The sequence below is a fragment of the Dama dama genome, chromosome 8 (genome assembly GCF_033118175.1).
Source record: "Dama dama isolate Ldn47 chromosome 8, ASM3311817v1, whole genome shotgun sequence".
NCBI lineage: Eukaryota > Metazoa > Chordata > Mammalia > Artiodactyla > Cervidae > Dama > Dama dama.
Genome location: NC_083688.1, coordinates 15,425,333 through 15,435,119, shown reverse-complemented (window position 1 = coordinate 15,435,119; position 9,787 = coordinate 15,425,333). Strand labels below are relative to the sequence as shown.

General features: G+C 60.2%; 2 protein-coding genes across 2 annotated transcripts; both read left to right on the top strand.

Moving 5' to 3' along the window:
* Positions 1–278: 278 nt before the first annotated feature.
* Positions 279–3,189, top strand: LOC133060393 (intestinal-type alkaline phosphatase-like). The gene is made up of 11 exons (XM_061147874.1): positions 279–345; positions 431–547; positions 662–777; positions 967–1,141; positions 1,221–1,393; positions 1,645–1,779; positions 1,869–1,941; positions 2,041–2,175; positions 2,258–2,449; positions 2,673–2,789; positions 2,897–3,189. The coding sequence occupies exons 1-11, from the start codon at positions 279–281 to the stop codon at positions 3,187–3,189; spliced, it is 1,593 nt and encodes a 530-aa protein (XP_061003857.1).
* Positions 3,190–5,736: 2,547 nt separating this feature from the next.
* LOC133060392 (intestinal-type alkaline phosphatase) lies at positions 5,737–9,553 on the top strand. Its single transcript, XM_061147872.1, has 11 exons — positions 5,737–5,902; positions 5,983–6,099; positions 6,211–6,326; positions 6,517–6,691; positions 6,771–6,943; positions 7,199–7,333; positions 7,433–7,505; positions 7,605–7,739; positions 7,822–8,013; positions 8,237–8,353; positions 8,461–9,553. Exons 1-11 carry the CDS (start codon positions 5,836–5,838, stop codon positions 8,751–8,753), a joined length of 1,593 nt encoding a protein of 530 aa, XP_061003855.1. The 5' UTR covers positions 5,737–5,835; the 3' UTR covers positions 8,754–9,553.
* Positions 9,554–9,787: the final 234 nt, after the last annotated feature.

The following is a 9,787-nucleotide window of genomic DNA, read 5'->3' as shown; positions in this document are numbered from 1 at the left end:
AAGACAGCTGGGGACCATCCTGTGAGGGAGGGACCTGAATTCTCAGGACCCCTACTGGCTCAGCCACACCCATCACATCCCCCTGGCAACAGGGCTCAAAGTCATAGGGCAGGTAAGGGGCAGGGTGTGGCCACCTGGGAAACTGGGAGGGACACAGAGGCTTTAATAGCAGGGATTTAAGCCCGGACAGCTAGCACTGACCTGGTACCCGGTGTCCCAGCCTTGCCCGAGACCCGGCCTCCCCAGGTCCCATCCTGACCCTCCGCCATCACACAGCCATGCAGTGGGCCTGTGTGCTGCTGCTGCTGGGCCTGTGGCTACAGCTCTCCCTCACCTTCATCCCAGGTAATCAGGCAGCTCCTGGTGCCCCCTACTCACAGGGGATAACCTACTCACAGGATGACCTGACTACCACTCTCCACTTGGGCAGCTGAGGAGGAAGACCCCGCCTTCTGGAACCGCCAGGCAGCCCAGGCCCTTGATGTAGCCAAGAAGTTGCAGCCGATCCAGACAGCTGCCAAGAATGTCATCCTCTTCTTGGGGGATGGTGAGTGCATGAGGCCAGTCCACCCCCTGTCCCCCCACAGGCCTGGAACTCTGGGTTGCCAGCTGACCAAGGCTGGCCCCAGGATCTCGGACCTGAGATACTGTGTACCTTCAGGGATGGGGGTGCCTACGGTGACAGCCACTCGGATCCTAAAGGGGCAGATGAATGGTAAGCTGGGACCTGAGACACCCCTGGCCATGGACCAGTTCCCATACGTGGCTCTGTCCAAGGTAAGGTCAAATGTCCAAAGTAAGGTCTACACTAGAGGGGTGGGTGTGGGCCTAGGGAGCAGGTAGAAGGGAAAGCTCCAGGAGGGCCTGGGGCTGAGATAGGGGCCAGGGGCTGTAAGGATGGGCCCAGGGGCTGGGTGAGGATTTGGGTGTCTACCCCAGCAGAGCTGAAGGCATCTCTGCCCCCAGACATACAACGTGGACAGACAGGTGCCAGACAGCGCAGGCACTGCCACTGCCTACCTGTGTGGGGTCAAGGGCAACTACAAAACCATTGGTGTAAGTGCAGCCGCCCGCTACAACCAGTGCAACACGACACGTGGGAATGAGGTCACGTCTGTGATGAACCGGGCCAAGAAAGCAGGTGGGCTTGAGAGTCAGCATCCTGGGCAGGGACAGGTTCAGAGACCTCAGTGGCCCACCATGACCTCTGCCACCCTCAGGAAAGTCAGTGGGAGTGGTGACCACCTCCAGGGTGCAGCATGCCTCCCCAGCCGGTGCTTATGCACACACGGTGAACCGAAACTGGTACTCAGATGCCGACCTGCCTGCCGATGCACAGACGTATGGCTGCCAGGACATCGCCACACAACTGGTCAACAACATGGATATTGACGTACGACACGATGAGCACGGGGCAGGGCAGGGCAGAGGGGATGGGACACTCTCAACACAATTCCAGGCTGCCCACAGCCCTGGATTATTGCAGGATCTCCACGGGTTTGTGGGGGCGAGGAGGGGCACCCTGTCGGAGTTACAGGTGGGGACAGACCATCCCACAGACCTGGTGGGGGAGGTGGGGGCTGTGTGAGAGAAGTAAAGGGCCAGCCAGGCCCCTAACCCACCTGCCCTAATCTCTGGTCCCAGGTGATCCTGGGTGGAGGCCGAATGTACATGTTTCCTGAGGGGACCCCGGATCCTGAATACCCATACGATGTCAATCAGACTGGAGTCCGGAAGGACAAGCGGAATCTGGTGCAGGAGTGGCAGGCCAAGCACCAGGTGATGGGGGCTCAGGGGTGCAAGGGGTACAGCGGGGCCAGGCCTGGGGTGTCGGGCCAAAGACTGAAGCCTGGTTCTGCCCCTCTCAGGGAGCCCAGTATGTGTGGAACCGCACGGAGCTCCTTCAGGCAGCCAATGACCCCAGTGTAACACACCTCATGGGTAACCACCCGACCCACAACCACTGTCCTCCCTGGGATGGGTGCCACGGGCCACCCCAGTCACCAGCTTGAGGGTCACCACTGCTCTCCTTTCCCACAGGCCTCTTTGAGCCGGCAGACATGAAGTATAATGTTCAGCAAGACCCCACCAAGGACCCGACCCTGGAGGAGATGACGGAGGCGGCCCTGCAAGTGCTGAGCAGGAACCCCCAGGGCTTCTACCTCTTCGTGGAGGGTGAGCGGCAGCCCCTTGGGAACAGAGGACTGATGAGGGCCATCAAGGTGGGTTTGGTATCTTATATGTGACCTTCTTGCAGGAGGCCGCATTGACCACGGTCACCATGAAGGCAAAGCTTATATGGCACTGACTGATACAGTCATGTTTGACAATGCCATCGCCAAGGCTAACGAGCTCACTAGCGAACTGGACACGCTGATCCTTGCCACTGCAGACCACTCCCATGTCTTCTCTTTTGGTGGCTACACACTGCGTGGGACCTCCATTTTCGGTAAGCCCAGGGAGAGTGGCAGATCCTTGCCCCTAAGTCATGAGGCACAAAGTGCTCTGAGCCAGCTTCCTCATCTGTCAAGTGGGGTAATAACAGCAACTGCCCTGGATCGCTCTGGTGAGGATTAAGTCACTGAACAGACAAGACCTGCCTGGGTTCTGCACACAGGAGGCACCCCAAAGGCTGGGGTCAGTGTGATCACGGGGTCCCCTCTTCCCTGCAGGTCTGGCCCCCAGCAAGGCCTCAGACAACAAGTCCTACACCTCCATCCTCTATGGCAATGGCCCTGGCTACGTGCTTGGTGGGGGCTTAAGGCCCGATGTTAATGACAGCATAAGCGGTAAGTGTAGTGGGTGGGGGGCTGGGTGGTGGGGACCCTGGCCACAGGAACTCTAGGGAGGGGAAGGCTGCCTCCCTTGTTACATTTACCCCCTACCTTCTGGCCAGAGGACCCCTCGTACCGGCAGCAGGCGGCCGTGCCCCTGTCTAGTGAGTCCCACGGGGGCGAGGACGTGGCGGTGTTCGCGCGAGGCCCGCAGGCGCACCTGGTGCACGGCGTGCAGGAGGAGACCTTCGTGGCGCACGTCATGGCCTTTGCGGGCTGCGTGGAGCCCTACACCGACTGCAATCTGCCGGCCCCCTCTGGCCTCTCCGACGCCGCGCACCTGGCGGCCAGCCCGCCTTCGCTGGCGCTGCTGGCCGGGGCGATGCTGCTGCTGCTGGCGCCCGCCTTGTACTGACCCCCACCAACTCCAGGTCTTGGGGTTTCCTGCTTTCCTGCCCAAAATCTCCCAGCGCAGACCCCACCAGAGCTACCACCTCGGAGTCTCCACCCTGAAGTCCTATCTTAGTGGCCACTCCCGGATCCCCGACCAGGCCCCACTAGCAGAGCTTCACCTCCCAGAAATGAAGGATTCACCTTCCAGCAACGAAGAAGCCTCAGCTCACAGCCCTTCATGGCCCAGCCCATCCAGAGGCTGAGGCCCTGATTTCCCTGTGACACCCGTAGACCTACTGCCCGACCCCAACTTCAGTGGCTTGGGATTTTGTGTTCTGCCACCCCTAACCCCAGTAAGGGGGCTCGGACCATCCAGACTCTCCCCACTGCCCACAACCCCACCTGAGAACCAGGCTAGCACGGTCCCAAGGTTCCCAGGCCCGGCTAGAACCCACACCATGCCTTTCAGGAGACCCTGGGGCTCCGGGGTTTCCGGGAGGCGTGGCTTCTTAGGAGGCGTGGAAACTGAGGAGGCACGGTTTCTGAGGAGGCGTGGCTCCTGGGGAGCTGTGGCTTCCGGTCCTCCTGGAGCCCACCTTGTGGGCTCCTCCCTAACCAAGGAGACGGCCAAGGAGACGTCTGGAACCAGGAGCGGCGGGGGACCTTGGGCAGAGCCCTCAGCAACCCCTCCTAGGAACCCAGGGTACCGTTAGAGAGAGGAGACAGCGACACAGAGGAGAGGAGACTTGTCCCAGGTCTCTCAGCTGCTATGAAGGTGGCCCCGGTGCCCCTTCCAGGCTGGGAGATCCCAGGAGCAGCGGGGGAGCTGGTGGGTGGGGACACAGGCCCCGCCTTCATGGGAGGGAGGAAGCAGCCCTCAAATAAACTGTTCTAAGTGTGATACGGAGTGATACGTGTCGCAAGAAAAGCCCTTAGGTGGGGGCACAGAGTTTGTGTCTGTGTGTATGGGGGGGGGGGGGGGAGGTACGGCGGGAGGTGGGTGATTCACATCAATAAGTCAAAGAGAGGCTGATGAGGGGCCGACGCTGAGCAAAGACCAAAGGCCTTGAGGGCGTGAGCAACACCAAAGGACAGCAGTTCAGGGACCCTGAGGGAGTCAGCAGGGCCAGGTAAGGCCAGCAGCTGGACCAAATTGAGGTTTTCCCCTCCCCCAAAGCCAGGCTTTCACCTTCCCTGAAAACAGAGGGACATTCCCAGGCTTCAGTGCTCACCCCTCCTACCTCCCTGCCTGATGCCCAGGCGGTCATCTGGTGACTGTCACCTCCCTGGTCCCATGAGGTCCACTAGATGTGGCCCTCAAGAAAAAGGGCTACCCTGTTGGCTCAGCTGGTAAAGAATCCGCCTGCAATGTAGGAGACCTGGGTTCGATCCCTGGGTTGGGAGCATCCCCTGGAGAGGGGAATGGCTACCCACTCCAGTATTCTTGCCTGGATAATCCCCATGGACAGAGGAGCCTGGCAGGCTACAGACCAGAGGGTGGAAAACCGTCAAACATGACTGAGCAACCAAGCACAATATTCCATTGCAGAGTTATATCATGCTTTGCCTATCCATTTGTCTGCTGTGGATGGTTGAGTGGTTTGCGCCTCTTGGCGACTGTGAGTAATGCTACTAAAATGTGAGTGTGCAAATACCTCTTCCAGATCGTGATTTCAATTCTTGGGGATACACACCCAGAAGTGGGATTGTTGGATGGGAGGAATGCTTTTGAACCCAACCTGGGGTTACCGAAACCTTTTAGCTCCTTATCAGAAGCTGTTCCTGTGAGTGCGTGTGGCCTGTGGAGAGAACAGACTCACCTCTGCCTTCCATTTACCTGTTCAATGGAGCAGAGGTCAACTTCAGTTATGGGGCACTGGGCCCACGCCTGTCGACCCATTTCAGGCACCTTACACACAGACAAACACAAAAACGGTGCAGACCCAGCACTTCAGTAACTGAAGACACAGGCATGGCCCCCGCTCCACTCTCACCTCCAGCCCCATCCTTCTCCACAGCAGAAGCTGAGCCCAGGCTCCCAGGGGCCCCCACTAGCCCAGTGCCCACACCTCCTGCCCAGGTCAAGTCTGGTGAGGAGCTGAGCAGGGGGCAGGGCAGACAGGCCACCCCATGGAACTCTGCCTCAGGGCACCAGGGAACTAACCCAGGCCCCTGGCCCAGGCTGTGTCCCTCAGCACTGGGAACCAAACCAGGCCAAGGCTGAGTCTCAGAAAACACTGAACATGTGAAGGAAGGAGAGATGGTTCTCCCACAGGACTTGGTGAGCAGAGGGCTGGGAGGAGCCTCAGTCAGGACCTTGAAAATGTTCCTCAGGCCTAAGACTTCTGCACTGTAATCCCCACCCCACCCTGAGGAGACAGCTGGGGACCATCCTGTGAGGGAGGTACCTGAATTCTCAGGACCCCTGCTGGCTCAGCCACACCCATCACATCCCCCTGGCAACAGGGCTCAAAGTCATAGGGCAGATGAGGGGCAGGGTGTGGCCACCCGGGGCACTGGGAGGGACATGGAGACATTTACAGCAGGGACAAAGTCTATCTAGATTTAAGCCCGGGCAGCCAGTGCTGCAGCTGGTACCTGGTGTCCCAGCCTTGCCCGAGACCCAGACTCCCCAGGTCCCATCCTGACCCTCCGCCATCACACAGCTATGCAGGGGGCCTGCGTGCTGCTGCTGCTGGGCCTGTGGCTACAGCTCTCCCTCGCCTTCATCCCAGGTAACCAGGCAGCTCCTGGCAGCCCCTACTCACAGGGGGCGGCCCCAGGCTGACCTGACCTCCACTCTCCCCTTGGGCAGTTGAGGAGGAAGACCCCGCCTTCTGGAACCGCCAGGCAGCCCAGGCCCTTGATGTGGCTAAGAAGCTGCAGCCCATCCAGAAAGCCGCCAAGAATGTCATCCTCTTCTTGGGAGATGGTGAGTGCGCTAAGCCCGTCCACCCCATCTCCCCACCACCTTGCAACCCTGAGCTGCTGGCTAACCAGGCTGGCCCCGGGGACTCAAATCTGACACAGTGTGTACCTTCAGGGATGGGGGTGCCTACGGTGACAGCCACTCGGATACTGAAGGGGCAGATGAATGACAAGCTGGGACCTGAGACACCCCTGGCCATGGACCAGTTCCCATACGTGGCTCTGTCCAAGGTAAGGTCAAGTGACCTCAGGGTGGTCTACACCAGAAGGGTGGGTGCGGGCCTAGGGAGCGGTGTAGGAAGGAAAGCCCCAAGAGGGTTGGGGGCTGAATTAGGGGCCAGGGGCTGTGAGGATGGGCCCAGGGCCTGGGTCAGGAGCTGGGTGTCTACCCCAGCAGAGCTGAAGGCATCTCTGCCCCCAGACATACAACGTGGACAGACAGGTGCCAGACAGCGCAGGCACTGCCACTGCCTACCTGTGTGGGGTCAAGGGCAACTACAGAACCATCGGTGTAAGTGCAGCCGCCCGCTACAATCAGTGCAACACGACACGTGGGAATGAGGTCACGTCTGTGATGAACCGGGCCAAGAAAGCAGGTGGGCTTGAGAGTCAGCATCCTGGGCAGGGACAGGTTCAGAGACCTCAGTGGCCCACCATGACCTCTGCCACCCTCAGGGAAGTCAGTGGGAGTGGTGACCACCACCAGGGTGCAGCACGCCTCCCCAGCCGGTGCTTATGCACACACGGTGAACCGTGACTGGTACTCAGACGCCGACCTGCCTGCCGATGCACAGACGTATGGCTGCCAGGACATCGCCACACAACTGGTCAACAACATGGATATTGACGTGCGACATGTTGGGCACAGGGCGGGGCTGGGCACCAGTGGTGGGGCACACTCTCAACACAGTCCCAGGCAACCTCCAGCCCTGGAGTCTTTGGGGTCTCCATGGCTTCATGTGTGTGTATGTGTGGTGGGGTGGCACCATGTAGGAGGTGGGGACAGGCCATCCCACAGACCTGGTGGGGGAGGTGGGGGCTGTGTGAGAGAAGTAAAGGGCCAGCCAGGCCCCTAACCCACCTGCCCAAATCTCTGACCCCAGGTGATCCTGGGTGGAGGCCGAAAGTACATGTTTCCTGAGGGGACCCCAGACCCTGAATACCCACACGATGCCAGTGTGAATGGAGTCCGGAAGGACAAGCGGAATCTGGTGCAGGAGTGGCAGGCCAAGCACCAGGTGATGAGGGCTCATGGGTGCGGGGGGGGGGGGGGGGTACAGCGGGGCCAGGCCTGGGGTGTTGGGCTATGGGCTGAGGCCTGGTTCTGCCCCTTCCAGGGAGCCCAGTATGTGTGGAACCGCACGGAGCTCCTTCAGGCAGCCAATGACTCCAGTGTTACACATCTCATGGGTAACGACCCGACCCACAGCCACTGTCCTCCCCGGAATGGGTGCCACGGGCCACCCCAGTCACCAGCTTGAGGGTCACCACTGCTCTCCTTTCCCACAGGCCTCTTTGAGCCGGCAGACATGAAGTATAATGTTCAGCAAGACCCCACCAAGGACCCGACCCTGGAGGAGATGACGGAGGCGGCCCTGCAAGTGCTGAGCAGGAACCCCCAGGGCTTCTACCTCTTCGTGGAGGGTGAGCGGCAGCCCCTTGGGAACAGAGGACTGATGAGGGCCATCAAGGTGGGTTTGGTATCTTATATGTGACCTTCTTGCAGGAGGCCGCATTGACCACGGTCACCATGATAGCAAAGCTTATATGGCGCTGACTGAGGCGGTCATGTTTGACAATGCCATCGCCAAGGCTAACGAGCTCACTAGCGAACTGGACACGCTGATCCTTGTCACTGCAGACCACTCCCATGTCTTCTCTTTTGGTGGCTACACACTGCGTGGGACCTCCATTTTCGGTAAGCCCAGGGAGAGTGGCAGATCCTTGCCCCTAAGTCATGAGGCACAAAGTGCTCTGAGCCAGCTTCCTCATCTGTCAAGTGGGGTAATAACAGCAACTGCCCTGGATCGCTCTGGTGAGGATTAAGTCACTGAACAGATAAGACCTGCCTGGGTTCTGCACACAGGAGGCACCCCAAAGGCAGGGGTCAGTGTGATCACGGGGTCCCCTCTTCCCTGCAGGTCTGGCCCCCAGCAAGGCCTCAGACAAGAAGTCCTACACCTCCATCCTCTATGGCAATGGCCCTGGCTACGTGCTTGGTGGGGGCTCAAGGCCCGATGTTAATGACAGCATAAGCGGTAAGTGTAGTGGGTGGGGCACTGGGAGGTGGCCACCCTGGCCACAGGAATTCTGGGGAGGAGAAGGCTGCTTCCCTTGTCACATTAACTCCCCACCTTCTGGCCAGAGGACCCCTCATACCGGCAGCAGGCGGCCGTGCCCCTGTCTAGCGAGACCCACGGGGGCGAAGACGTGGCGGTGTTCGCGCGAGGCCCGCAGGCGCACCTGGTGCACGGCGTGCAGGAGGAGACCTTCGTGGCGCACGTCATGGCCTTTGCGGGCTGCGTGGAGCCCTACACCGACTGCAATCTGCCGGCCCCCTCTGGCCTCTCCGACGCCGCGCACCTGGCGGCCAGCGCGCCTTCGCTAGCGCTGCTGGCCGGGGCGATGCTGCTGCTGCTGGCGCCCGCCTTGTACTGACCCCCACCAACTCCAGGTCTTGGGGTTTCCCGCTTTCTTGCCCAAAATCTCCCAGCGCAGGCCCCATCTGAGCTACCACCTCAGAGTCCCCACCCTGAAGTCCTATCCTAGCGGCCACTCCAGGACCCGCGACTCAGCCCCACCACCAGAGCTTCACCTCCCAGCAACGAAGGAGCCTTAGCTCACAGCCTTTCATGGCCCAGACCATTCTGGAGACTGAGGCCCTGATTTTCCCGACCCAACTTCAGTGGCTTGAGATTTTGTGTTCTGCCACCCCGGATCCCTGTAAGGGGGCTCGGACCATCCAGACTCCCCCCACTGCCCACAGCCGAACCTGAGGACCAGGCTGGCACGGTCCCAGGGGTCCCAGGCCCGGCTGGAACCCACATCTTGCCTTTCAGGAGACCCTGGGACTGTGGGGTTTCCAGGAGGCGTGGCTTCTTGGAGGCGTGGCTTCGGAGGGGTGGCTTCCGAGAAGGCGTGGCTCCCTGTCCTGGAACCCACCCTGTGGGCATCTGGGGCCCAAGGAGATGTCTGGGGCAAAGAGTGCCGGGGGACCCTGGACACAGAATCTTCAGCGGCCCCTCCTAGGAACCCAGCAGTACCATTATAGAGAGGGGACACCGACACAGAGGAGAGGAGACTTGTCCCAGGTCCCTCAGCTGCTGTGAGGGGTGACCCTTGGTTCCCGTTCCAGGCTGGGGGATCCCAGGAGCAGCGGGGGACCTGGGGGTGGGGACACAGGCCCCACACTCCTGGGAGGGAGGAAGCAGCCCTCAAATAAACTGTTCTAAGTGTGATACAGGAGTGATATGTGTGGGAAGAAAAGCCCTTAGCAGGTGGGGGCACGGAGTGTGTGTCTGGGTGAGGGGGTCATGGTCACATCAGGTCAGGGAGGGGCTGATGAAGGGCTGACATTGAGCAAAGACCAAAGGCAACACAGAAGGACAGCGGGGCAGGGCTGGGTGCAGGGCAGGGGGACCTAGTTGGGGAACCAGCCGGTAAAGAGGGTCAAAGCTGAGGGAATGGGAGGA

Excerpts from the sequence above, each read along its gene's own strand:
- LOC133060393 (XM_061147874.1), top strand. The coding sequence starts at position 279 with ATGCAGTGGGCCTGTGTGCTGCTGCTGCTGGGCCTGTGGCTACAGCTC. Across the intron at positions 548-661 it reads CATCCTCTTCTTGGGGGATG|GGATGGGGGTGCCTACGGTG; the intron begins GTGAGTGCATGA and ends GTGTACCTTCAG. Across the intron at positions 1,780-1,868 it reads AGTGGCAGGCCAAGCACCAG|GGAGCCCAGTATGTGTGGAA; the intron begins GTGATGGGGGCT and ends TGCCCCTCTCAG.
- LOC133060392 (XM_061147872.1), top strand. The coding sequence starts at position 5,836 with ATGCAGGGGGCCTGCGTGCTGCTGCTGCTGGGCCTGTGGCTACAGCTC. Across the intron at positions 5,903-5,982 it reads CTCCCTCGCCTTCATCCCAG|TTGAGGAGGAAGACCCCGCC; the intron begins GTAACCAGGCAG and ends CCCCTTGGGCAG. Across the intron at positions 8,014-8,236 it reads GCGTGGGACCTCCATTTTCG|GTCTGGCCCCCAGCAAGGCC; the intron begins GTAAGCCCAGGG and ends TCTTCCCTGCAG.